Source organism: Symphalangus syndactylus, chromosome 9 (genome assembly GCF_028878055.3).
Source record: "Symphalangus syndactylus isolate Jambi chromosome 9, NHGRI_mSymSyn1-v2.1_pri, whole genome shotgun sequence".
NCBI classification, from domain to species: Eukaryota; Metazoa; Chordata; class Mammalia; order Primates; family Hylobatidae; genus Symphalangus; species Symphalangus syndactylus.
In genome coordinates this window covers 108650849-108678794 of record NC_072431.2, presented here as the reverse complement: position 1 = coordinate 108678794, position 27946 = coordinate 108650849, and the positions used below count along the sequence as shown (strand labels likewise).

Here is a 27946-nt window from a genome sequence, read left to right as displayed (position 1 = left end):
GAGGCAATGAGGGGCGAGTGGACGGGTCAGAGGCGGTGGCGCTTCCACCCCGACTGGCAGTAGAGGGCGTGTCCTGGGAGAGGAGCGTCCTCCTCCCCGGACCAGCCGCCCCCCGGAGCCCAGAGTCACCGGAGATAGGGGCACACCCCGGGGCTGCCTGTGTCGTGTCAGGCCGCGGCAGGGAGAGGCCGTCCCCTGGTGGCGCCGGCTGGAACTCCCCTCGTGCCGCGACCGTGCGCCCCCCTGTCCTCGCCGCGCGTCGGCGCAAAGCAGCCACCCGGGGCCCAGCAGGCGCGGGCTTCCCCACGCGCCCCGGGAGGGGACAGCTTGGGGTGGGGTCCGGGAGGCCTGGGCCCCGCGGCCGCATCCAGGGAGCCCTCGGCAGTCTCGGCGCTGCTTCCCAGGGTTGAGCTCTCCGGGAGGCCCACGGGGTGGCCCCGGGCGTCTCCGCCCTCAGCTGTCGCTCCTTATAAGGCGGGGGCCGGGCGGCGCCGGAGGAGGGGCCGAGGCATCAGCCCGGTCCTGGGCCCTGGGGCGGCGCTGGGCCGGGGGAGCGCAGTGCAGCGCAGCCGCGGGAAGCGAGGAGCGCGCGGAGCCGGCCATGGGCAAGTCAGGTGAGCTCGCGGGCTCGCCCGCTGCGGAATGGTTCGGAACCCCGCGCTCCCAGACCTCGCCGTCTCCCTTGCCCGCCGCAAGCCAGGTCCTGGGGAGTGCGGGAGCCCGGGGTGCGGGTGGAGGGCGCGCGGGCGGAGGGCCCCGGCGCGGTTTCCGGGGAACCCGGGGAGAAGGCGAGCCCGAGGGAGGCCCCCGCCGGAGAGCCGGGAATCGCGCCAAGTTGGGCTTCCCGACCCTGAGGGGCTGCGCGCCGCGGCCCGCCAAGGCGTGGCTTCTGCTTTGTTTCAGGAGGCCAGAGTTAGAGTTGGAAAAGTCACCAAAGTGTGACAACAGCTTTCGCTGCAAAGCAGTTTGCCCCGCTCGGCTGTCCCGAGGTAGCCCTGAGCATCCCCCTCGTCCATTTGTTGTTCCTTCTCCCCTGAGCACCCGCGCCGTGCCGGGCTCCCCGTGTGCTAGTCTGGCTCCTTTTCTCCTGGGGCACCCCATCCTCTCTGCTGTGGCTGTCTGGATGAACTTTCTACAGCGCAGCTCTCCTCCTGTCGCTCCCTAACACCTTCCTCACCATTGTCCTCAGAGTGAAAGGACACACTCCAGTCCTGCCTTCGGGCCCCTGGGAGTGGGTCCCCAGCCCTTACCTGCGCCCTACACTAGAGCTGTCCAGAGGCTGGTGCACAGGTCCCTTCCCCTGGGTTTCCTTGCCGGGCCTTCACCACCCTCACTCTCAGCCTGAAAATCCTCCCATCCCTCTAGGCTCAGCTCCTGGGCTGGAGCCCATCTGTGATTCCCCCCGGGAGGGAGCGCCCAACCTGGTGTTTCCCTCGCTGCAGCCCTTCATGTAGTGGGCCGGGGACAAGGGTTCAGCCATAGACCTGCTTCCCACTGGGTCCTCACTCCTGGCTGCCAGGGGCCGTGTTTATCTCAGCATTGCTCCTGCCTCACAGGAGGCTCTTAGGGAACAGCTGTTGAACAGGATTCAGAAGTCCTGCTTCATATTGTCCACCTCAGATGAGTAAGGCTAGGTCCCTTCTAGGATCTGTCCTCCAAGATCTGGACTCAGGAGATGCCAGCGCTGGGCGCAAGTGGCTTTCCCTGGCCTTTGTCCTAACCAGCCTTCCTAGGCTGTAGAGGCAGGTCTGGCTTTCAGCCCTGGCCCAGCCAATCACTGGTTGTGTGATACTGAGCAAGCCTCCTTCCCTCTGTTCCTCCCCGTCTGTACAATGAGGGTGGCTGTATGAGCCCTGGGGTTCTTCACAGTATGGAAAGGTGATATGATGGGTTGCCATTTCGTTAACAGGATGACAGGTGGTGATGGGGCAAAAGTATGGCAGATGAGAGTGAGTCTTTCGAGATATCTGCTTGGGAAATCAACTCCTTTCTCTGTAGATTTAGGAGAAAATCCACAAATTCTCTTAGACTACTTTTTTTTTCTTTCTTTCTGAGACAGGGTCTCGTTCTGTTGCCCAGGCTGGAGTGCAGTGGTGTGATCTCCGCTCACTGCAACCTCCACCTCCCAGGTTCAAGTGATTCTCCTGCCTCAGCCTCCTGAGTAGCTGGGATTACAGGTGTGCGCCACCACGCCCAGCTAACTTTTGTATTTTTAGTAGAGACTGGGTTTCACCGTGTTGGTCAAGCTGGTCTTGAACTCCTGACCTCATGATCTGCCTGCCTCAGCCTCCCAAAGTGCTGGGATTACAGGTGTGCCCAGCCGAGGCTACATCTTAATCAATTGTTTCTGGCGTCTTATGTAAGGCACGGTTTTCCAGAACTGCTGATATTCAGCTGTGTGCCCATTCTTCTGTCTGTTCGCCCCTTCCTCCTTCCCTCCCTTGCACTGTCTAGCAGCTCTGTATCAAGCTGTGGACCCAGTGCTGGGGTGTGCATCCACTTGGATTGTGAAAGGAATACATAAAGCTATGTAGGGGATAGACAGGCACTATCTGGCTTGAGTAAGAGGTGAAAAATGATCCAAACCACAGACAGGTGCTGGTGAAGGGCAGTGGGAGCTCAAGGTGAGGAGACTGCTCTGCATGGGAGCCGGTGAGGGTTCCTGGAGGAGGTGGTCAAATCCCAGAGGGTCTTGGGAATTTCGACTTCATCTTACAGAACCTGGGGTGCCATGGAAAGGCACTGATCTGAAAGCAGCGTGACTAGAGCGTTGCCAGGGTGTAGGGTAGATCCAATGGATGGAGAGAAGGTAGAGGGAGGATGGGGGAGACTGCCGCAGTCACACAGACAGGAGATGACAGAGGCATCCAGGGCAGGGTGGAGGCTGGAGAGGAGGATGGGATGGATTTGTGAGATGGTGGCCTTGGGCAGACTTGGTGACAACTTATTGTGAAGCAGAGGGAAGGGTCAGAGGCCTGCACGATGGGATGATGGCTTCCATGCCTGGATATGCAGCGTTGGGCAGGTTTCAGAGGAAGATTACTTCTCACTCAGGAGAGGAGGGGGCCAGTGGCAGAAAGCAGGTTAGAACTGGTTGAGTCAGAGGCCACCTCCACCCCTAACACACACACACACACACACACACACCCAGGGACCTTGCAGAATTCTGACCCAGGCCTTTCTCCCTCACAGTCATGTGCATTTAATTTATCTCCCCCACCCCAACCGGAAAACCAAGAGACCCCAGAATAGTATTAATATCTGGCTCTCCTAGGGTCCCTAAAAGAAAATGACTTTTCTGGGTGAGCCCGTGCCCAATGGTCCTTCAACGCAAGCCCAACCTTGAAGTTCCAGGCCATCAGCCCAGGGCTGCAGTCTGTGTCTGTAGGGCAGGTGGCACTCACAGGGACTCTGTGTGCTTCCGTAAAGACCATCATAAGGAATCTGTCCCTGCCCCTTCTGGGCCTCAGTTTCCTCCTCACTGCACAGGAGCCAGTCTCTTTTTCATCTTTAACCTCAGGTACACCCCAGAGCTGCTTGGCATAACAGGCATTATTGTAAAATCATCACACAGCTGGCACAGTTGAAATTCCAGAAGACGCTTGGCCTACTTCTCGAAGACTCCCAGGGCCTGCTCCCAGCTGTGGTTTCTCTGCTGGGACTTGGCGTGCAGCAAGTGTGGTGGGGAAGAGAAAGGCAGTGACCTTGGGCTCAGTGGAAGCCTCCTGTCCCTAATACTGGTGACACCAATGATTAATCTTCAACTGCATGCCAGGCAAAGAGCTCAGTATTTTCTGTGTTACCATATTTGTGACAGCACTGCCAGGCAGTTATTATCAACTCATTCTATAGATTTACAGAGGTTGAGTACCTTGCCCAAGCTCACACACTGACCAGTAAGCAAACCAATGAATTTGAACTCAGCTCTCTGACTCACCTACTGTGTCCTGTCCTCTCTCCCACACTGACCACTTGCCCTGACACCCTGCTCCCTGCCAGCCTGAACTCTAGCCCAGTGGAGACTTCCACACACCCTCTCATCAGCTCTAAGAATATTAGTGTCCCTCCATCCACCTAGCACCAGAGGAAATCAGAGCAGAGAGGCCTTTAGGGACCAACGAGGCCAGGAGTTTTCTACTGAGGGGGACCCTCAGGCCTCTGCAGGGAGAGGCTGTGTGGGCCAGGCCAACCCCAGCAGTTTCATTTTCATCTGTTGCTTTTATTGAAGGTCTCCTTCAAAGGAAGGGTTTCCCTGCTTTGAAGACATTATGAAAACCACAGATGTCATCCTTCCTTCACACACAGATGGGGAACCTGGGGCTCAGAGGGGTAGGGATGTGCCTGAGTGACAGTAGGCAGGCAGGGCTGGAAAACGGCTACCTCCCCTTCAATTACAACCACTGTCTATGGAGAGGGACAGCCTAGGGGAGGCTGATGCTTGGGGGCAGGGGGTGCCTTGTTCCCGTAAGCAATTGAGCAACTCCTCGTAGACATCATTCTCGCCATTTGGAAAAGAGAAAGCAATTCGTAAGGTGGAAAGTGTGGGAGATTTGGAGCAGGGGAGTGGGTAAAGGGAGTGGCGTTCTTACACCCGGCTCTAATGTGGACTCTGTGTGGCCTTGGACAATCCGCATGCCCCCCACCATCCAAAGACCCCAGTTTCCTCATCTGTAATGAGGAGAGGAATCCTGTCCCGCCTTCACTGTGCTGGAGTGAGAACCTCATTCATTTGTTCACTCACTCATTCACTTAGCAAATATCCAAGCTCAGAGGGACTGAAAAAGGCCATCAAACGTCAATGTAAAGGCAGGGCAGGAGGGGACCTGACCCGGAAGGAGCAGGAACAGGTTCTTCTAAAGCCAAAGCCCAAAAGGTTTCTGTCCCTGTCTGACGGTAATAATAATAATTACAGTTGGCATTTAATAACTGTTCATTATATTCCAGAACAGTTCGAAAGCATTTACATAGATTAATTCATTTAACTCTCACTACTGCCTTGTGAGGTAGATACTGCTGTTCTCATTTTATATATGGGGAAAGGAGGCACGGAGTGTTGAAGCAACGTGTCCAAGATTGCATGGCCAGTAAAAGGCAGTGCGGGAGTTGGCTGCTGAAATTCCCGGAACCGGCTTAAAGAGCAGGAGTTATCCAGCTGAAATTCATTCTTTTTTTTTTTTTCTTAAACTGCCAACTTTTTATTCTTTCTTCCTGATAAACAAGCAAAACCAGCTTTGTCCCGAAGGCAGAACCGGGCTGCTTTCCAGCCTTTTGCCAAGGGGGCAGAGGGGCCTGTTCACAATTCCTGCCCTGGGCCCTGACAGTCACTGGCTCTTTCATGAGGAGCCTGGAGAGGGCAGAGTGAGTCAGGCTGGGCTCAGGGAGGCCTCAGGAGAGGAGGAGGACGCTGAGGGAAGAGCCTGTCTCAGCCAAAAGTTTAAATGGTAGAGGAGGGGCATAGACCTCCTCAGAATCTTTTTTTTTTTCTTTTGAGTCAAGGTCTTGCTCTGTCACACAGGCTGGAGCGCAGTGGTGCGATCATGGCTCACTGCAGCCTCGATCTTCTGGGCTCAAGCGGTCCTCCCATCTCAGCCTCCCGAGTAGCTGGGACCACAGGCGTGGGTCACCACGCATGGCTATTTTTTTTTTTTTTTTTATCCTCCTCAGAATCTCTACAGAGCCTCCAGCAGTAGAGGCCTGGCCTCCAGAAGGAACTTCGAGAACCCAGTGCAGCCCCACCTAGGACACCTATACCCTCCACCCCAGCAGAGACAGCCCAGCCCCTTCCCTCAGCCCCGGGGAGCCAGGCCCAGGCAGCTCCTGCCTCCTTTTAGCAGCTCTGACCTTTATTTTAAGTCCTAAGTCTGGCCCCCTGGTAACCTGCACTCTGCAGTCCCTGATTTCCCCCCGGGGTCCCTCAGCCAGGTGTGCTGGAAAAGGGCTTGGCACAGAGGAGGCCCTTGAGAAGCCTTCATTCTTCTTTTCCTTCCTCTCCTTTGTTCACTTCAGAGATCTGAAGGCAGCTGCCACCCCTGTCTATTTTCTTCTACTGCATTCCTCAGCTGTCCTTGAGCCTGATCCCCCTCCCAGGCCTCCTCAGTCACCCGCTGTCTCTTTCCGTCATTCCCTTTGTCGCCTGTGACCCTGAGGAAGGGTGGGGGCTTAGGACAGGGCTTTGCATAGGATCTGGATTAGTTGTGGGAATTTGGGCAGGTAACTTCCCTTCTCAAGCCTCAGTTTCCTAATTCGAAAGAAAAAAAACGTGGGTAAGGCCATGGCAGCTCCCACAGAAGATGGCGAGAAATAAGATCATCCGTAGGCCCAGCACGTGGCCAGAGCAGGAGAAAGCAGGCCCGGGATGGGTGAGCCTGCGTCTTCCTCATTCCTCAGGGTTGGCACTCTGAGGCCGTGTGGACTGTCCAGCCTCAGTTTACCCTCCTACAAAATGAGGACGTCATCCCTGCCCTTCCCCCATCATAGGGTGGCTGGGAGGGCTCTCCCTGCCTAACTGGGAGATGGACGACTTTTCTTTGACTTTTTTTTCCTCATGTTTATCTGTATTCTTGGGTTTTTCTCGGTGGCGGTGGGGTGTGCTTCTTGCTAGGTGTGGCCGCTACTGATAACTTTGCCTCCCTGGGGCGGAGGCCCTCTCAGAGGAGCCACCTGGGCTAGGACTGGCTGCCTGGTGGGAGGGGACTCCGGGGGCTGCCCAAGGTGTGGTTGTGGGGCCCTTATGCCTCCCAGCCAGGAGTGGGGAGAGAGGGCTCCCCCGCTGCTGATTACCAGAAAGACCTCCTGGCCCCTTCCAGAGAAGCCTGGCCCAGGAGCCTGGCACTGGCAGACACAGTCCCTAGCTGCAGCTTCTGGGCATTGAGCTTTGCTTGGACACAGGAACTTTCGCTTTTGTTTCTTTTTACTTCCCATATTCTGGGAGTGCAGTGACCTAGTTTTTAGCAGCCTTATATGTCCCTCTCTGCCGAGGAGACTTGAGGGTCTCCAGCACTATGGGATCCAGTGCAAACTGACCCCAGCACTCAGGCTGCCTTTAAACTGGCTTCCCCTTAGCAAGCCACCTACTCCTCTGTCTCCCCCTCCTCTTCAGAGCCCCAGGATACACGTGGTCCCTTCACCCTGGCTCTTTCTGTGCTGTTTGCCTCCTCCATTCATGCTTCCTGAGCCAGGAACACCTCCTCCAGGGAGTCCTCCTTTCCTGACGCATTTGCGGTCACCACTACACATGCCACTCAGCCTCATGCATCTCCCGTGGTGTCCCATGAGACCCACCGTGGCCTGTCCGGGACATGGGAGCTAGAAGGGACTTTAGGATGGGCCTGGACAACCCTGCCACTCAGATGGGGACCCCCGTCACCTTGGCGGTGTCATCCATACGGGCCCTTTCCCGCACACCCACACTCGTTCTGATCAGTTTCTCCCGAGAGAAGCTTGTTTGGGAAACTCCTGCACGTCTTGGGTCAGTTGTTCATCTTGTCTCCTCTCACTCCTACCCCAGCAGGACCTTATGGGATCTCAGGATTGGAAGGGACTTGAAGGTCCTCTGACCCAGGCCTGAGTCCCTCCAAGAGGGGCTCACCTGCCTGAATTCCTTCCATGGTAGAGAGCTCACTACCTTGTGAGGTAGCTCCTTTTGGTCGCCAGAAAGCTTTGACTAGGAAAGATCTTTCTTAGGCTGAGCTGAAATCTGTCATCCTGCCTTTCTACCCACTGGCCCCAGCTTTCCCCTCTGGGGCCCCAGAATTCATCAGAGGCCTCCACCGTATCTTCCAGACGCTGATCCTCTCCAGGCTGAACATCCCCCATCCTTGTACCAGTTCCTCATTAGACCCCCTCTTCCAGCCTCAACACACCTCAAATCACCATTGCCTCTTGCACAAAGCAGGGACCAGGCTGGGGAAGCAGCCCATGGCCCAGGAACCCATGGGTTCCTAGAGGCCATGCTACCCAGCTGACCCTTCTTAAACTGGTCAATGAGACCCCCATCTGGGTCCCATGAGTTGCTATGGCCCCTGGCATTTCCCTGTGAGATATTCTTTAAAAGCCTCTCTGACTCCTTATCCCAAATACCACATTAACATGCTAACCCTGAAATCTTTTTGTTTATCATGGTAAAAATGCATAGCATAAAATGTATTATCTTAACCATTTTGAAGTACAGTTCTGTAGTGTTGAGTATATTTACATTGCTAGGCAACAGAGCTCCACAACTCTTTCAGGTTGCAAAACTGAAACTCTATACATGTTAAACAACGCCTCTGCCTTTTCTCCTCTCCACTGTAGAGCCGAAATCTTTGTTTTTCCTATTGACAAGGGCTTGGTCCGTCTGTTGGCCAGGAAGTCCTGATACTTCAGGTTGTAGCTCTGCCCTCTGCCTTAATGCCTGTCCCCATGATCAGTTTCCACCTCCATGTCTCCCCACCTCTGCCTGTCAACCAAAACCTCACAAATCCTGGGGTTCGGAGCCCCCATATCCCTGCCCTGCCCACATTACTCTGACTGGACCTCACTGGACAGCCTCACTGAGCCCAAGTTCTAGAGCTTGGTCCACGTACTCTTTATCTAAGCGTCTACTTCCTCTTTCTCAGAAGGCCCATGGACAGCTCCACCATGCAGGTGTGACCTGCAGTTACCTTCACTTCTGGGTCTGTAGCTCCTGGGTCTGCGGCCCCCAACCCCCTCGGGCGGCGGGGTTCTTCTTCCCCTGGGTCTTCTTTCCCTCATGTCCCCTCAGAAATTCCATGGGATTTGACTTGAGGGCCCAGGAGACATGGGAGATCTGGCTATGAGAAAAGGGACGAGGACTCCCTGTTGCATCATCTCCTCAGTCTTGGGTGAAAGGCAGCAGAGTAGAAGAAAGGCACCGGTGAAGGTGAGCTGGGGCAGAGGAAGAGAGTGGCACTTCCTTTATGGTTCATACCCTTCCTGCCACTACCCACAGCCAGTCTTTGAGGGACAGGCCTGTGGCCTAATGGGACCAGTCCAGCATAAGGGCCCTCTGTGGCCCTCAATCAGAACCCATCCAACTCACCCCCACTTCCACAGAAAGGAACTCCCAGATTCCTGAGTATGGTGCCCAGTGTCTTCATCATAGCCTGGCTGGCTAGCCCCTGTTCAGACATTTCTGGGGCCTCATGTCAGGAGCTGCCTCCTTGCTGATCCCATGTTAGGTTCATCTCCAAGTTCCTTTTGCACCTGTGCTTACCTGCATCTTGGCACCTATCACATGGCTAGGGTCTGTTTACAAGGCTGCTTCCTTTCTGTATGTGAGCTCTTTGAGAGCAACACATGGCTGACTTGTCTCTGGACACTTAGCACACAATATGGGACATGGCACAGGGGAAGCACTCAGAGAGCAGATGAACAGATAAATGGAGGATAGATGGATGGACCTTGGATGAATGGTAGATGTATGGATGAATGATGCTGGATGGACGGGTAATGTTAGATGGATGACAATGTTGCATGGATAGATGTATGGAAGATATTAGGTGGATGGGTGGGTGGAGGGAGGATGTTGGATGGATGGATGATGTTGGATGAATGGTGGATGGATAGATGAATGGAAGATATTTGATGGATAGATGGATGGGGATCATTTCAGATCCAAATTGGTATGGCTTCTGTTCACTATTGATCTTGCTTGCTTTTGGCTTCACCTACTTATTCTCTCCCTAACCACAGCCTCCTTGACTTTGCCCTTTCTGAGATCATGAACTAATTGGGCATGGGCTTCACCTCTTCCTCCACTGTAGCCCTGGGCCTGCTGATCATACCACTTACCCTCCCACCAACTCCACTTCCTTTGCTACATTTTTCTCCTATTCTGCGTCTTAGTCCATTTTCTGCTGCTATAAAAGAATACCACACATTGGGTAATTTATTAAAAAACAGTTTATTTGGCTCACAGTTCTGGAGGCTGGGGAGTCCAAGGGCATGGCATTGGCATCTGGTGAGGCCCTCGTGCTACATTATCTCATGGAAGAGCAGAAGGGCAAATAAGCACTCAAGACAGGGAGAAGATCAGGCCAAACTCATTCTTTTACCAGTCCTATGATAATGCCCTCTAATCACCTCTTAAAGATCTCACTCCTCCACACTGTTACATTGACAATTAAATTTTAGCATGAGTTTTGGAGGGGACATTCAAACCAAAGCATTCTGCCCCTGGCTCCCCAAAACTCATGTCCTCCCCACATACAAAATATATTCACTCCATCCCAATAGCCCCAAGTCTTAACTTGTTCCAGCACCAACTCAAAGTCCAAAGTCTCATCTAAATTAGATACAGGTGAGATTCAAGGCACAATTCCCGCAGAGACATATTCCTTCCAGCTGTGAGCCTGTGAAATCAAAGGAAGTTATGTACTCCAAAATACAGTGGCAGGACAGGCATAGGATAGATATTCTCATTCCAAAAGGGAGAAATAGGAAAGAAAGTAACTGGTCCCAAGTAAGTCCACAACCCAGTAGGGAAAACATTCAATCTTAAGGCTGGAGAATAATCCCCTTTGATTTCCTCTCCTGCCTCCTGGGCATGCTGGGTGGGAGTTGGGCCCCAGGGCCTCAGGCAGCCCCACCCCCATGGCTTAGGGCTGTCCGGCTTCAGCTCTCTCAGGTGGAAGCCTCGTGCTTGCAGCCTTCCCAGGCGGGCATTGCATGCTGGTAGCTCTACAGTTCTGGGGTCTTGGGGGTGGCTGCACTTCTAAAGCTCCATTAGGCACTGCCCTAGTGGGGACTCAGCGGTGGTTCTGCCCCTGCAGTAGGTTTCTGTGTGGGTCCCCAGGTTGTCTGATTGGACACCCACGTTGAGAGTGGATCTTCCCCACTCAGACTCACACAGCAGTCTCCTCTGGAAACACCCTCACAGACACACCCCAAAATAATGCTTTACCAATTCTCGAGGTATTCCTTAATTCAGTCAAGTCAGCACCTAAAACTCACCCTTACACTCTGCTTCCCCAGGGCTGTCCTTCCCTTGTCTCTTTGTCTGTCCCTCTGTCTCCTTGGCTTCACCCACCCAGCATAGGTGCCCTCCTTCCCCAGCTAGGAGGCCTCTTTCTGGACTCCCAGCTCTGGCCCATTCCAGTCCCCTCTGCTCTTCCTAGGTCCAGCCTGAGATACCCGGTCTCCTTCAGATATTTTACTTCCGAAGTCCTATTGCTGACTGTCCAGGTCCCCAAATCTGCTCTGTGTTTCTGTGCATCCTCCATTCAGCAGCCAGCAGGGTCTTTAAGAAACACACGGAGCTCACTGCCCTGCTCCCTTTCAGTGGCTTCCCATTGCCTTGGATAAAGACCCAAATGCCTAACATGGCCCATAAGGCCCCACGTGATCCACGGGTTTTAGATGTGCAGAGATGTGGAGCGTGATGCCAGGTAGGGTGAGCAGTGGCGTGGAGCAGGGCCACCTGTCTGGGGTGCCAGGTGTTGGAGGGGAGCAGCAGCCTGTCCACATGGCCTAAGGTTTGAGCTGGGTGTTGCTTTCAGTATGCCATTATACTTTTGATGAGTGTTTTCTCTGCACTGAGCCATTCTCCATTTTGCAATCATTCCAGCTTCCAAACAGTTTCATAATGAGGTCCTCAAGGCCCACAATGAGTACCGGCAGAAGCATGGCGTCCCCCCACTGAAGCTCTGCAAGAAGCTCAACCGGGAGGCTCAACAGTGAGTCCCCTAGCACATCCAGGTGACTCGGGCCCTGCATGTGCTGCTGCTGCAGTCACAAAGGGGCCCTGTGGCCAGGCATGATGGCTCACACCTGTAATTTCAGCACTTTGAGAGGCCAAGGCGGGTGGATCACCTGAGGTCAGGAGTTCAAGACCAGCCTGGCCAACATGGTGAAACCCTGTCTCTACTAAAAATACAAAAATTAGCCAGGTGTGGTGGCATGGGCCTGTAGTCCCAGCTACTTGAGAGGCTGAGGCAGGAGAATCGCTTGAACCCGGGAGGTGGAGGTTGCAGTGAACCAAGATCACGCCACTGCACTCCAGCCTGGGTGACAGAGTGAGACAACATCTCAAAAAAAAAAAAAGATTAGGGGGCCCTGCATGGTTTCAGGGACCGGGTTTTGGGATCAGATACAACCACACTTGAATAACCACTCTGTCACTCACCTGGGCAGGTCCCTTTAGTTCCCCTGAGCCTCGACTTGCTCCTCTGTGGAATGGGACTGCTGGGAGGCTCAGAAATCATGCAGGAGTGATGCTCCTCTGCGAGCCCGGGGCCGGGAAGGAAGCTCAGCCACACTAGCTTGGGGCACATACTTTGGGGGTTCCCTGAACTGCACCTGCTCTGAGGAGGCGCTGTGAACTCTGCAGGTATTCTGAGGCCCTGGCCAGCACGAGGATCCTCAAGCACAGCCCGGAGTCCAGCCGCGGCCAGTGTGGGGAGAACCTTGCATGGGCATCCTACGATCAGACAGGTGGGTCGCATTTTCAGCTCCTCTCCTCTCTGCAGAGCTGGAAAAAGGACAAGTCCTCCTCAAATGCCTCCTGGCCCTAGCACCCTCGTGGTGTAGCCACAGGCCCAGGAAAGGAAAGGAAAACCAGAGCTCTCTGAATCTGCTCCCAGGCTGACTTCAGTTCACCACAAGGTCTCTGATGGCTGGCTCAGTGCCAGGTCTGTGCTGGGTGCCAGGGACACGGAGATGAGTCAGACTGACCAGGCCCCCACTTTTGGAGAAGCTCCCAGGCCGAGGAGTGGGGGTTGGGGAGACAGACCGCTTTTGTACAGAATCTCAGCCTGATTCTGTGGGCACCAGAGCATCCCTAGCTACTGAGAAATGTTATTTTCTTCCCGAGAAATTTTACTTTCTTACTGTACTGGTGATACACTACCAGTAGTGCTGGTGTATTACTTTTATATTAGGAGAAAAGCAATAGAGCTTTTTCCATTTTGGAAAAAAAAAATAATAATGGAAAAGACAATGTCTCCATGCAAGGTCTCAATCTGGAATGATCCCACCACACTGCCCAGACATTCTCGAGCTTCCTGGCCCTCTGGCCCTGACAGCCCTGATGTGGCTTTTTAGGAAGAATATTGGAGAGCTGTCTGGATCTCTGAAGCTTTCTCCAAACACCAGTGGGAGAATGACTCACTCCCTCCCCAGCCTCACATTCCTGGGAGTTCCCCCGAGTCCTCTTGGTTTCCCCAGCGCAGCCTAAGCCAGGGCTCCTGTGCAACATGGTCCTTGGCACCCCCACTGGGAGGCATGTGTGAGCTCCTGGGGAACCCCCTACTCACCTCTCCCTCCAAGGCCTTGCCCTCACCCTGCAGGCTCCTTCCCAAGTCCAGGCTGTGGCCCTTGATGGGCCCCCGGAGAAGGGCATAGGACGGGAAGATGGGCATTCAGGAGACATGGTCCATCCCAGCCTCGCACAGGCTCCCTCGGGAGCCTTGAGCAGGTCACTCCCTCCTCTGTCCCCAGTTTCCCATCTCTACAGAGATGGGGTTGGGTAGGTGGTCTCAGAGACAGCGGTTCCCTACTCTGGCCGCACATTGGAATCTTTTGTGGAGCTTTAAAAAAATACCAGGCCGGGCGCAGTAGCTCACGCCTGCAATCCCAGCACTTTGGGAGGCCGAGGCGGGTGGATCACCTGAGGTCGGGAGTTTGAGACCAGCATGACCAACATGGAGAAACCCCATCTGTACTAAAAATAGAAAAATTAGCCGGGCATGGTGGCACATGCCTGTAATCCCAGCTACTCGGGAGGCGGAGGCAGGAGAATCGCTTGAACCTGGGAGGCGGAGGTTGCCGTGAGCCGAGATCGCACCATTGCACTGCAGCTTGGGCAACAAGAGCGAAACTCCGTCTCAGAAAACAAAACAAAACAAAACAAACGAACAAACAAAAAATGCCTGAGTCTCTCCTCCAGAGACAGACACAGTTGGTCTGAGGAAGGACCCAGGCATTAGTATTTGTGAAATGCTCTCCAGGCGAGGCTGATGTGTGGAACATGGATCAGCAGTAGCACCTGGGAGCAGAAATGCAGAATCCTAGGTCCCTCTCTAGACCTGCTGAATCAGAATCTGCCCATTAACAAGATTCTTGCACACATTTGCCACTGACTGCTCTGAGGTCCCCGCTCCTGGCTCTGGCCCAGAGAGCAGCAGCTCCCAGGGAAACGCCTGCCCGTATCAACACCTGTGGGGACAGTGGATGCCCCAGGTGAGGTCCCTCCTGCCCACAGTGGAGATCCTTGGCTTACCAGCCTGATTGTCTTTCCAAATATGGATGTTTCAAGAGCTGCAAATGGGGTGAGATGACAATATAGTCTCCTAGAAACTCAGAGCATCATCAGAAGGCCCTTGCAGTACATTGCATTCAAACTTTTCATTGTACAGAGGCCCAGAGAGGGAAGGCTTTGCCCAGAATTACACAGCAAGTCAGTGTGTGTGGGTGGGGGGATAGGTGCAGGTTCCCTGACCCCAGGCCAGTGCTCTTCCCAGCCCCCCAGAAGGCCCACTCTTCAGCCTGGCCATGCTCATGGGCAGGAGTCCCTACGAGTCTGCAAAGCAGCGTCCAGGATGCGTCGGCTGACTGGGGCTTTCTCAGATGTCTAATTGCTGCATCAGTGGCTTGGGGCTGATGGGAGAAAATGCAGGGAATAGGGAGTGGGTGGATTTTGTGGCTGAGTTTTAGAACAATGTCATTTCCACACAGGAAAGGAGGTGGCTGATAGATGGTACAGTGAAATCAAGAACTATAACTTCCAGCAGCCTGGCTTCACCTCGGGGACTGGTGAGTGGCAGGGTCTCACCAGTGGCCTGGCCCTGGGCGGCAATGCAGGTTGGGTGTCTGACTTCGGAGAGGAACCAGCCCTCTAAAAAACTCAATCCTATCCTTCCTGTTTAATTTCTTCCATATTTCTCTGGCTTGACCTTGACCAGAGACCAAAGCTCTCCTTTCCGCATTACATCCCCAGCTTCCCCATGCTATGTGCTCTGCTCCCTCTGAGAGCCCCCAGCTGCTGAATCCTGCCCCACCAGCTCACAGCTCTTCCCATTCCTGGAGTGTGTCATAGGAGACTGGATTTCCAAAGCTGCTTGGAGCTTCATTCCTGAACTGGTCACCCTGCATCTAGTCTTGTTTTCTGCAATCCATCCTGCTCTCCAGCAGCCTCAGTGCTTCTAAAATTGTCCCTGCCCCTGGTGCTCTCCTGATTCAACTGCCATGGCTCCCTGGGGCCATCAGGAGAAGGCTCAAGCTGCTGGCACTCCTCCTTCCACACCCCACACTCTTCCCCCACCCTCTCCACCCTCTCGGCCTCCCTGGCTTTCTCCCTTCCCCTTTCTGCTCTAGTTTGCAGTTCAGGAGCTTGGGGTTCAGAGAACCTGGATCTAGTCTCAGCTCTGGCACCCTTTGCTGTGTGGACTTGAGTCAATTCCTGTCCCCTCTTCCCAGGGGAGAGGGAGAAGGTGGCTTCTAAGGGATAGCCTGAGAGCCGGTGATTCAAGTGCAGGGAGGAACCTTCTGTGGGTCCATGTTCCTTTCTCATAGGCTTCCCTTGACAAAAGCTCCGGGTGGCCACCCTGTGCCCCAGAGTCCCTCTGGGCAGCCGCCCTGTGCCCTGGGCTCCCCTGCCTTTTGCTGGGCTCACCAGGCTCCTTGTCTTTCCTCAAAACCTACTCAGCCTTCTGGGGCCCAGGATGGTGTTAGAAGAGGGCGGGAGTTTCTCTGACCAGAAGGCGCCAGGAAAACTGAAAAAGGGACTCTCTGCCCACCTCGTTCCTCCTACCCCACCTGTTCCACCCACAAGTAGAGCCTTGCGGTCTTCCACCCTCTAGAGGGGTGCTCCAGAAGCAGGAAGTAACAGGTTCTCAGCGCCAGTCACCGTTTCCTGTGCTTTGCTGCCCGCCCTTCTGGGTGGGGGTTTCTGCAACCATGTTGCGTTGCATTGTTCTTGGGACTCTGGGGCAGAGGCAGAAGCATCTGCTGAGGCATTCCGCCTCTCCACTAACCCCTGCAGGACTCCAGGCCGGGCTGGCAGGGCTTTGAGTATGAATAGGCGATTCTGGGGCAAGGATACCTAAGGGTGTGGGGAGGGAGCAGTAATAAGCTCCTGCTATTGATTAAGGATGTGTAGGCAGGACCTTGTCTTCTTTTAATAGAGATGGTGTCCAGAAGACTTCTTATTTCATAGCTTCTGGGTTTGCTTTTCCCATGAGCAAGATTCTTGAGCAATCGGACATGTGTCCGAGCAAGTTAATTAACTAGCACTGTGCGTGTGTGTGTGTGCACACCATGTGGTAATTAGAAAGTGCCTCCATGGGCTGGGCGCGGTGGCTCACACCTGTAATCCTAGCACTTTGGGAGGCCAAGGTGGATGGATCACCTGAGGTCAGGAGTTCAAGATTAGCCTGGCCAACATGGTGAAACCCCGTCTCTACTAAAAATACAAAAATTAGCTAGGCATGGTGGCGCATTCCTGTAATCCCAGCTACTCAGGAGGCTGAGGCAGGAGAATCACTTGAACCTGGGAGGTGGAGGTTGCAGTGAGCCAAGACCATGCCATTGCATTCCAGCCTGGGCGATAAGAGTGAAACTCTGGCTCAAAAAAAAGAAAAAAAAAGGTGCCTCCACTGCCACGTAAGTATCAGGATACCATTTGAAAGTAGGGTTTGGCCAGGCGCAGTAGCTCATGGCTGTAATCCCAAAACTTTGGGAGGCCAAGGCAGGCAAATCACTTGAGGTCAAGAGCAAGACAGACCTGGCCAACATGGTGAAACCCTGTCTCTACTGAAAACACACAAAAAAAAAAAAAAAAAAAAAAAAAAAAAGCCAGGTGTGGTGAGAGGTATCTGTAATCTCAGCTACTCAGGAGGCTGAGGCAGCAGAATCACTTGAACCTGGGAGGAGCCTGGCCAACATGGTGAAACCCCATCTCTACTAAAAATACAAAAATTAGCTGGGTGTGGTGATGCGTGCCTGTAATCTCAGCTCCTCGGGATGCTAAGACACAAGAACTGCTTGAACCCTGGAGGTGGAGGTTGTGGTGAGCCAAGATCCCGCCACTGCACTCCAGCCTGGGTGACAGAGTGAGATTGTCTCAAAAAAACAAAACAAAACAAAACAAAATAGAAAGAAATACTCTATAATCCATCCCCACCCCCAGCCCCACCCAGGCCAGGCCAGCATCTTGTGATGAAGGATGCTGGTCAGTCACTGCTGTGTGCTGAGTGAAGAGAAATAATGTCTTATCATTACTTTGATATATTCTGTTTAAATGAGTATGTTTATTTTATTTATTCTGAATGAATTTTGTATATATATATATATATATATACATATATATATATATATACATATATATATATATATATATATATATATATACATATATATATATATATACATGTATTTTTTTTTTCTTTGAGACCGAGTCTCACTCCGCTGCCCCGGCTGGAGTGCAGTGGCACAATCTCGGCTCACTGCAACCTCCACCTTCCAGGTTCACGCGATTCTCCCACCTTAGCCTCCTGATGAATAATATTTTTATATGATATGAACACTGAGAGCTATCGAAGGTGAAAAGTTTTCTTTCCAGCCCTGACCCCTAGCACTTTCCCGCCCAAGAGTCAACCAGAGATACCAGTTTCCCGTGAACCATTCCGGAGTTATCCTGTGCTTACGCCAGCATGTGTGTATAAATGTTCTCTTTTCCCTTTTCCGCACGCTGGTGTCAGAGTGTATGACCTGTTTTATGCTTGTCAGAGATTGTGCCACAGCATACAAATAGTGCTCACTCATTCTTTCTTACCTCTGCACATTATTCCCTTGCGAGGATATACTGTGACATATTTAGTGTGTTTTTCAAAGATATATTCTAGGGAGTTTGATTCACAGCAGGAAAGAGGATGTCATCCCTTTAGGAAAAAGAAAAAGGAACCTTCGTTAGTGAACTAGAGTTAGAAACCAGTGTGTATTTGATGGTTGCTAAGGAAGTTGGGTCATTTAATTCATCTCTGAATACCCATAGCTTAATTCCCTCTGTGCAGACAGAAACCTCCCCCGTGAGAAGAAAGATTGCTCAGCTTCATCAGCTTGGAAAAGGCTGCCACAGGCACTCGTGCTGCTGATGTGCACTTTGTGTCTGATTATTTTCTTGGCAACCAGTGGATAAATGGCAGCTTCTTTCTTTTCTGGGAGACAGAGAGTGGGAGGGTCGATGGCCCAAGCGTGTGGTCTCCTGTGAGAGCAGGCTAGTATGAGAAAGGACTTGAGCCTTTGGAAACGGCCTGTAGAAGTAGGGACACCAGGCTGCCGAGAGCCTGGAGCTGTGACCCAAACGTATTAAGAACCAAGGGCAAATAGGCAAGCAGTCTTTATCCTCTATTCTGGGTGGAAACCAGAGTTTATTAAACAGCAGTTAATACAAGTTTAAAGATAGTGGCAAATATGCATAATTGTACTTAGGGTTTGTTTTCTTTTCATTCTTCAATTGTATCATGTCAACTATATAGATTCGTGTTTATATTTGATTATTTTCATAAACAATTTAGTAACTTTCAGTCCTCTGTGAATGTAGACAAAGAAATAAATTATAGCTAAGTTTTAAAATGTTTTAAATGGCCGGGTGTGGTGGCTCATGCCTGTAATCCCAGCACTTTGGGAGGCCAAGGCGGGTGGATCACTTGAGGTCAGGAGTTTGAGACCACCCTGGCCAATATGGTGAACCCTGTCTTTACCAAAAATACAAAAATTAGCCTGGTGGGGTGGCGTGCACCTGTAATCCCAGCTACTCAGGAGGCTGAGGGAGGAGAATCACTTGAACCCAGGAGGCGGAGGTTGCAGTGAGATGAGATCGTGCCACTGCACTCCAGGCTGGGCAACAGAGTGAGACTATCTCAAAAAAAAAAAAAAAAAAAAAGTTGTAAATGGAGAAACTACATTTAACTACGGGGGAAAACACAGAATTTAGTCTACAAACATTTATTTCAGTCCTTACCATACATAGGATGCAATGGGAAGGACCGACTTTGTCTCTTCCCTAAAGAACTAGAAGAGTGTGTACACCAGTCTCCTCCTCTCTCCCACTTTCTTTTTTTAATTTTTTAGTAAAATAGGCTGGGTGTGGTGGCTTATTCCTGTAACTCCAGTACTTTGGGAGGCTAAGGCAAGAGGATCCCTTCATCCAGGAGCTCCAGACCAGCCTGGACAATATGGCAAGACCCTGTCTCTACAGAAAAATTTAAAAACTAGGCCGGGCATGGCGGCTCATGCCTGTAATCCCAGCACTTTGGGAGGCTGAGGTGTGTGGATCACCTGAGGTTGGGAGTTCGAGACCAGCCTGGCCAACATGGTGAAACCTCATCTCTACTAAAAATACAAAAATTAGCCAGGCATGGTGGCGCACACCTGTAATCCTTGGGAGCTACTTGGGAGGCTGAGGCACAACAATTGCTTGAATCTGGGAGGCAAAGGTTTCAGTGAGCCAAGATTGCACCACTGCACTCCAGCCTGGGTGACAGAGCGAGACTCCATCTCAAAAAAAAAAAAAAAATTAAAAAATTAAAAAACTAGCTGGGTGTAGTGGCACATGCCTGTGGTCCTGGTTACAGGAGGCTGAGGTAGGAGGATTGCTTGAGTCAAGGAGGTTGAAGTTGCAGTGAACCATGATTGCACCATGGCACTCCAGCCTGGACAACACAGTGAAGCGGTGTCTAAAAAAAAAATAAAATAAAATAAAAAGAAAGAAATTGTAGTAAAGCACATATAACTGAAAATTTACCATTTTAACCATTTTAGGTATACAGTTCAGTGGCATTAAATACATTTACACTGTTACGCAGTCATCACCACCATCCATCTCTAGAATTCTTTTCATCTTCACAGATTAAAACTCAGTACCCCTTAGACCAGAGGTCCCCAGCTCTTGGGCGGTGGACCTGTATGGGCCCATGGCCTGTTAAGAACTGGGCCGCACAGCAGGAGGTGAGCAGTGGGTGAGTGAGATTACTGCCTGAGCTCTGCCTCCTGTCAGATCAGCAGTGGCGTTAGATTCTCATAGGAGCATGAACCCTCTTATGAATTCCTCACACAAGGGATCTAGCTTGCGCACTCCTTATGAGAATCTAATGCCTGATGATCTGAGGTGGAACAATTTCATCCTGAAACCATCCACACCCCACCCCACCCCAACCATTGTTCTACTTTTGGTTTTAACTATTCTAGCTACCTCATATAAATGGAATCATACAATATTTGCCCATTTGTGTCTGGCTTATTTCACTTAGCATCATGTTTTTAAGGTTTACCCATATTAGAGCATGTGTCAGAATTCCATTTTATTTTATTTTTATTTTATTTTATTTTATTTTTTATTTTTATTTTTATTTTATTTTATTTGAGACGGAGTCTCACACTGTTGCCCGGGCTGGAGTGCAATGGCGTGATCTGGGCTCATTGTAACCTCTGCCTCCCAGGTTCAAGCGATTCTCCTGCCTCAGCCTCCCGAGTAGCTGGGATTATAGGCACCTGCCATCATGCCCAGCTAATTTTTTTTTTTTTTTTTGTATTTTTAGTAGAGATGGGGCTTTACTATGTTGGCCAGGCCGGTCTCGAACTCCTGACCTCTTGATCCACCCACCTTGGCCTCTCAAAGTGCTGAGAATACAGGCGCGATCCACCATGCCCAGTCTCCTTTTTATTTTTATTTTTTTATTTTTTACTTTTTTGAGACGGAGTCTCACTCTGTCGCCCAGGCTGGAGTACAGTGGTGTAGTCTTGGCCCACTGCAACCTCCGCCTCCCAGGTTCAAGCAACTCTCCTGCCTCAGCCTCCCAAGTAGCTGGGGTTACCAGCACCCACCACCATGCCCAGCTAATTTTTGTATTTTTAGTAGAGACGGGGTTTCGCCACATTGGCCCGGCTGGTCTCAAACTCCTGACCCCAGGTGATCCACCCGCCTTAGCTTCCCAAAGTGCTAGGATTACAGGCATGAGCCACTACGCCCGGCCTCAGAATTTCTTTTTAAAGCTGAATAGTATCTGTTAAACACACACACACACACACACACACACACACATACACACATATATATATATATATATATATATCTCTCTCTCCCACATTTTGCTTATCCTTTCATTTCTTGATGGACACTTGGGCTGTGTGACTTTGTGGTTTTTTTTTTGTTTTTGTTTTTTTGAGATGGAGTCTCACTCTGTTACCCAGGCTGGAGTGTAATGGTGCAGTCTCGGCTCTTTGCAACCTCTGCCTCCCAGGTTCAAGCAATTCTCTTTCTTCAGCCTCCCCAGTAGCTGGGATTACAGGCGTGTGCCACCACACCTGGCTAATTTTTCTATTTTTAGTAGAGACGGGGTTTCATCACATTGGCCAGGGTGCTCTCGAACTCTGACCTCAAGTGATCCACCCACCTCAACCTCCCAAAGTGCTGGGATTACAGGCGTGAGCCACTGCGCCCAGCCGGGCTATGTGACTTTGGGCCAATCATTTAACCTCTCTGCTAGGAGCATGGGTGTATAAATATCTGAATCCCTGCTTTCAGTACTTTTGGGTATATACCTAGAAGTGGAATTGCTGAGTCATTGCAGTTCTATGTTTAAGTTTTTGAGGAACTGCCATACTGTCTTCCAGAGCAGCTGTGCCATTTTACATTCCCATCAGCAGTGCACAAAAGTTCCAGTTTCTCCACTTCCTTGCCAAAGCTTGTTATGTTCTATTATTTTTGTTTCTGTTTTTCATAGTAACCATCCTACTGGGTGTGAAGTGGTTGCCCTTTTTCTTTCTTAACCACCCTATGGGAATCTTAGATACTCTGATCATGATTTTCCTCCTCCCTCCCTCCCTCTGTTTCTTCCTTTCCTCATCAAATGTTTATTGAGCATCTACTATGTGCCAGGCCCGGTGCTAAACACTAGGTATATGGTGATCAATAAAACAGATGTGGCACGTGCCCTCACATAGCTTGCCCAATCATAAGCCAGATATTTAGGAGGGAACAATCTCTTCAGTGTTGCGTTGGCAAATGAATGCTATCCTGTGACACAGAAACTAAATATCTCATTGATCTCTGTAAATGCTAAACCATAAAGATGGAAGGGATGTACATCCGCCTCTACTCCCCAAGAAATAAGAATTTAGGCTAGGCATGGTGGCTCACGCCTGTAATCCCAACACTTTGGGAGGCTGAGGCAGGCAGATCACTTGAGGTCAGGAGTTTGAGACCAGCCTGGCCAACATGGCGAAATCCCATCTCTACTAAAGATACAAAAATTAGCTGGGCGTGGTGGTGCTCACCTGTAGTCCTAGCTACTCAGGAGGCTGAGGCAGGAGAATCACTTGAACACAGGAGGCAGAGGTTGCAGTGAGCTACGATCGCGCCACTGTACTCCAGCCTAGACAACAGAGTGAGACTCTGTCTCAAAAAAAAAAAAAGAATTTATGATCGTTGAGCAAAGAATGCATTACAGCATCAACTGTTTGACTCCCGAATGGGAGGAGATTTGGAAGCTAAGCTATATTCATAGCTTGAAAGGACAAGCGAGTGAAGGACAGGAAGCCTGAGAAATGGGAGACTGATGCTAAGAGGCCTCAGCAAGACCTAGTGGTGTCTGGAGGGTGGAGCAGTAGCTTGAAAAGGAACTGAGATGTTTGGCTCAGAGCAGAAGGATTTGAAGGAGGCTGTAATGTGTCGAAGTCTCAAAAGGCTCAAAACATAGAATGCTGCACTTCTAGTGAAGGCAGAACTGGAGTCTAAGATGGATCTTCTATGTTACTTTTATTCATCGATTCCACTCATTCTTTCAAACGTTTATTTTACACTTTTCATGTGCCAGGGTATGCCAAGGTACTGGGTGTATTTTGGTGATTAAAACAAACTTGGCCTCTGCCCATATGGACTCATGGCCTGGTGAAGGAGCCAAACAGTAACCAAGTAATCAAGCAAATGCATCACACAAATGGGAAGAATGGTACATAGGGGAAAAAAAATGGTGTGGTAAGAATATCTTGGGAGGGAGATGTTCGGTAAATAAAAGGTGTTTACAGGCTGGGCATGGTGGCTCACCGCCTGTAATCCCAACACTTGGCTGGGCCAAGGCAGGTGAATCACCTGAGGTCAGGAGTTCGAGACCAACCTGACCAATATGGTGAAACCCGTCTCTACTAAAAATACAACAATTAGCGGGGCATGGTGGCATGCACCTGTAATCCCAGCTACTTGGGAGGCTGAGGCAGGAGAATTGCTTGAACATGGGAGGCAGAGGTTGCAGTGAGCCAAGATCACGCTACTGTACTCCAGTCTGGGCGACGGTGAGACTCCGTCTCAAAAATAAATACATAAATAAAAGGGTGTTTGCAAATGACTTCTTTGAACAAGTGATATTTAGGCTAAGACCAAGGGACAAGAAGCCATTGGTCATCAGAAGAGTGTCTTGGCCAGGCATGGTGGATCATACCTGTAATCTCAGCACTTTGGGAAACCGAGGCAATTCTCCTGCCTCAGCCTTCCCGATTAGCTGGGATTACAGGCATGCACCACCATGCCCGGCTAATTTTGTATTTTTAATAGAGATGGGGTTTCTCCATGTTGGTCAGGCTGGTCTCCAACTCCCAACCTCAGATGATCCGCCCGCCTCGGCCTCTCAAAGTGCAGGCATTACAGGTGTGAGCCACGGCGCCTGGCCTTACAAATACTTTTTGAAAAATGATCCAGCAGTGGCAGCATGTGCCTGTGGTCCCAGCTACTCAGGAAGCTGAGGTGGGAGGGTCTCCTGAGCCCTGGAGGTAGAAGCTGAAGTAAGCTATGATCATGTCACTGAACTCCATCCAGCCTAGGTGACAGAGATCCTGTCAGAAAGAAGAGAAGAGAAAAAGAAGAGGGAGGGAAGGAGAGAGAGAAGAAAAAAGAGAAGAAGAGGCCGGGCGCGGTGGCTCACGCTTGTAATCCCAGCACTTTGGGAGGCCGAGGCGGGCAGATCACGAGGTCAGGAGATCGAGACCATGGTGAAACCCCATCTCTACTAAAAATACAAAAAAAAAAAAAAAAAATTAGCCAGGCGTGGTGGCGGGCGCCTGTAGTCCCAGCTACTCGGGAGGCTGAGGCAGGAGAATGGCGTGAACCCGGGAGCCGAGATTGCGCCACTGCACTCCAGCCTGGGTGACAGAGCGAGACTCCATCTCAAAAAAAAAAAAAGAAAAAAGAAGAAGAAAGAAGGAAAATAGAAGAAAAAAAATGTGCAAGGGCTCTGGGGTGGGACATACCCTGGTGTGTTCAAGGAATGGAGAGGAGGCCAATGCACCAAAGGATTCACTTTCATTCTAGGTGCACTGGGGAGCGAGTGAAGGATTGTTAAGCAGGGAAGTAAATAGATATGATTTATATCTCAAAATGGTCACTGAATACTAAGTAGAAGTAGAAAAGGAGGCTCACGCCTGTAATCCCAGCAGTTTGGAAGGCCGAGGTGGGCAGAGTACCTGAGGTCAGGAGTTCAATACCAGCCTGGACAACATGGTGAAACCTTGTCTCTACTAAAAATACAAAAATAATAGCTGGGCGTGGTGGCACACCTGTGGTCCCAGCTACTCGGGAGGCTGAGGTGGGAGGATCACTTAAACCAAGGAGGTGGAGGTTGCAGTGAGCTGAGATCATGCCACTGCACTCCAGCCTGGGTGACAGGGTGAGACTCGTCTCAAAAAAAAAAAAAAAAATGAATTTGAGGGGCCAAGCTGGATGCCCTAGAACCAGTCAGGAGGCTATTGCAATGGTCCATGTGAGAAAAGTTTGCAGTTGGGACCAAGGGTTTGGGAGTGGGTGGACCTGAGACGCATTTTAGAGTTGGATTCTTCAAGACTGAATGCTAGGTTGTTGTGGGGGAAAGGAAGAAGAGGGAGGAATGCAAACTCCCCCCTGGCAGTGTGTGCATGGAGGTACAATTGATGGAGATGGGAGGACTGGGAGAGGAATAAATCTAGGGGGACAAAAACTGGGAGTGAGGTTTGGAAAGGTTAAATCTGAGATGCCTGTGAGTCATCCATGTGGAAATGTCCAGTAATTAGTTATGTCTGGAACACAGAGCAGAGATTTGAGCTGGAGAAATAAATTTGGGAGCCAGGGAAAGATGAAATTCCCTAAAGAGAGCTTAGAGGGAAAAGAAAAAAGAGCCCGGGATTGAGCCCTGGGAAGTGCAGGTCCTTCAATATCTGTAAGTGAGGGCTAGTAGGAGGAAGAGGAGGCAGTGAGACAGGAGGAATGGCAAGAGACTGTGGCATCCTAGAAACCAAAAGGGGGAGGGGTGCCTTGAAAAGGAGAAGAGTAGGAAGTGTTCATCAGGTGTCAAGTAAGGTGAAGACAAAAGGGGATCACTGGAGAGCTTCAAGATTGCAGCTTGGGGACAGGGTAGACACAGGCAGTAGGCAGTAGAGTGGCATCCTAATTGTTGGGGCCACTGGGCTTTGTCGTGATCTCTGGGAGACTGTTGGAAGGTGGTGAGGTGAGTAAGGTCTGTGTGGCTGATGGAAAGCACCTGCTTTAGAATTCAGGCAGTCTGGCCAGGCACGGTGGCTCACGCCTGTAATCCCAGCACTGGGAGACTGAGGCAGGTGGATCGCCTGAGATCAGGAGTTCGAGACCATGGTGAAACCTCATCTCTACTAAAAATGCAAAAAAATTAGCTGGGCGTCGTAGCATGCACCTGTAGTCCCAGCTACTTGGGAGGCTGAGGCAGGAGAATCACTCGAACCCAGGAGGTGGAGGTTGCAGTGAGCCAAGATCACGCCACTGCACTCCAGCCTGGGTTACAGAGCAAGACTCCATCTTGGGGCAAAAAAAAAAAAAAAGAAGTCAGGCAGTCAGAGTGTTTTGCCTCTCCTTCCCCTGCAGGGGGTCTGTGAAGACCGTGCTGACCTGAGCCTGGCAAGATGGTACAGGGGTTCAACAATCCCCAGCCACATCCTTCTTCAGGCTCTGCTAATTCAGCCGTGTCCCTCTCCCTCTGCCTGTCCCCCTACAGGACACTTCACGGCCATGGTATGGAAGAACACAAAGAAGATGGGCGTGGGGAAGGCGTCCACAAGTGACGGGTCCTCCTTTGTGGTGGCCAGATACTTCCCAGCGGGGAATGTTGTCAATGAGGGCCTCTTCGAAGAAAATGTCCTGCCGCCAAAGAAGTAACTTGTTAAATGTAATGGGAAGGTGGCAGACTTAAGAATGTGGATATGAAGTGCCTAGAACCACCACAACCTGGCTGTGCGTCTGTCCCTGTGGGTGTATGTCCTTGTGTGTGTGATGCATGTGAGCGTCTCTGGCACACACACTTGGACATACAGTTCTGCATGAGCTCATTCTTATTACAGGAGTGAGCAAAGGAAGCATTTACCCTGATGGTTACCTAGACCACGATTATTTGGATTGGGGGAAGGGGGGGATCTGTTTTTTTAACTTTTTGTTATTTTTAAGCAAACTTCTTTTGTACTTTTCTTACTTCTAATATCCATCCCTGGACTTTTTGTATTCCAGATGTTTGTGATGCTAAGTGAAGTCCATTTTATGTGATCTTCATGCGTCGTAATCTACTTTTGGTAGATAATTAAGATTATTAAACCCTCATTTAAATGTGACCTAAAATACAGCTTTAAGCACATAAATATAAAGCAGCTTCCGTCAGGAACATGGAGCAGGCAGGGGCTCCATTTTACAGAATTACTGAGCTTTCTCAGTTGTAAAACATGATGTCGTCCTGCATGCCTCCTGGAACTCTCCAATGGGATCGCCAAAGAACAAATGGAGAAAAAAGCTTTACTTCCTTGCGTTCTTCTACCTTTAAATGGCAAAGTACCACCACCACCACCACCTCTTGTCCCCTTCCCTCTTTTCTTAAGCTTCTGGCATTTCAGAGCTCAGCAGGCTACCCCTGGTTTCTGGAGAGTTGGGCTAGGCCTAAAGCTCCCCTCCCCCACCTCTGCTAGGCAGCCCAGGCCTGGTCTGGGAGACAGCCCCTCACCCTGCCTGGGCTCTCGGCCAAGCAGCCTTGGATGGATGAAGTCAGAGAGGTGGGGTGAGGGTGAGCTTACTCAGGGCCCCCAGAGGAAGCCCTCAGCCTCTGCCCTGCCTCCACACAGGGCGGGAGCCCAGGCCTGTTCCTGGCAGCTGTGGCTGCAGCTGTGCTGCTGCTCCCTCCTGGAATGTGTGACAAGCCCAAATGTTCCAGGGAGACGGCCTGGGCAGGGGGCTTAGAAATGCTAATATGGTTCTGTGTTTTGCCTGAAACGATACCAGTTTCCCCTGAATAGCAACTTTACAAGGTCCATGTGGGAGGGACCAACCCAGATGCCCTGCTGAGTGTCCCTGAAACCATGGCAGCTCCATCTGTCAAGATGGCAGGGGCTGGAGTGAGGGGGCTGCTGGCTGAACAGCAGGCATCTGGGCAGGCCAGTCCTCAAAGCAGCTCCTGAAGGTCTATGTTGCACTGTGACCAGTCTCAAGCTATGCCTCTAATTTCACCAGGGATATTGACTAAGAAGACAATAAAATCTTTTTCTTTGTGTAACATCCTCCTCCAATGTGATTCATACCTCATTCTCGGTGGCTGAGACAATCCGTGACTCTGAATCCCTCTCTTGATTAACCCCAGAATACCTGCAACCCATTCCCTGTGGACTGTGTTGCTTAAGTGGCCAAGTTTTAACCCATCTGACCCGCCAGCACAGAGCTGATTGGACTAGAGTGGACACTGGATCCAACGGCAGCCAATCACCAGGCTGGCCATGGACTGGGAATTTCAGCTGATTGTGGAGAGAATTTACCAGTGGTACTGAAAAAAATAAGGATGCCATGAATTGGAATTAGGGCCATGGCAAACCAAAGCTACTTGCAAGCCAAGTTATTAATAGGAAATACATAGAAGCGAAGAAGCCAGTTATTGGAGGTACAAAAGAGGAAGAGATCCTGAGAATATTCTTGAATGTTCCTGAG

At 51.1% G+C, this 27946-nt stretch overlaps 1 protein-coding gene across 5 annotated transcripts; it reads left to right on the top strand.

Annotated features, from left to right (window-relative positions):
- The first annotated feature begins 285 nt into the window (after positions 1-285).
- GLIPR2 (GLI pathogenesis related 2) lies at positions 286-27521 on the top strand. 5 transcript variants are annotated; one of them, XM_055293756.2, is made up of 5 exons: positions 297-614; positions 11567-11675; positions 12329-12432; positions 14674-14751; positions 25986-27521. In XM_055293756.2, exons 1-5 carry the CDS (start codon positions 602-604, stop codon positions 26144-26146), a joined length of 465 nt encoding a protein of 154 aa, XP_055149731.1. In that variant the 5' UTR covers positions 297-601; the 3' UTR covers positions 26147-27521. The 5 variants fall into 5 exon arrangements, with proteins under 5 accessions (XP_055149734.1, XP_055149732.1, XP_055149731.1 ...); XM_055293755.2 differs by having other exon boundaries at positions 556-700; XM_055293757.2 differs by lacking the exon at positions 14674-14751 and having other exon boundaries at positions 287-614.
- Positions 27522-27946: the final 425 nt, after the last annotated feature.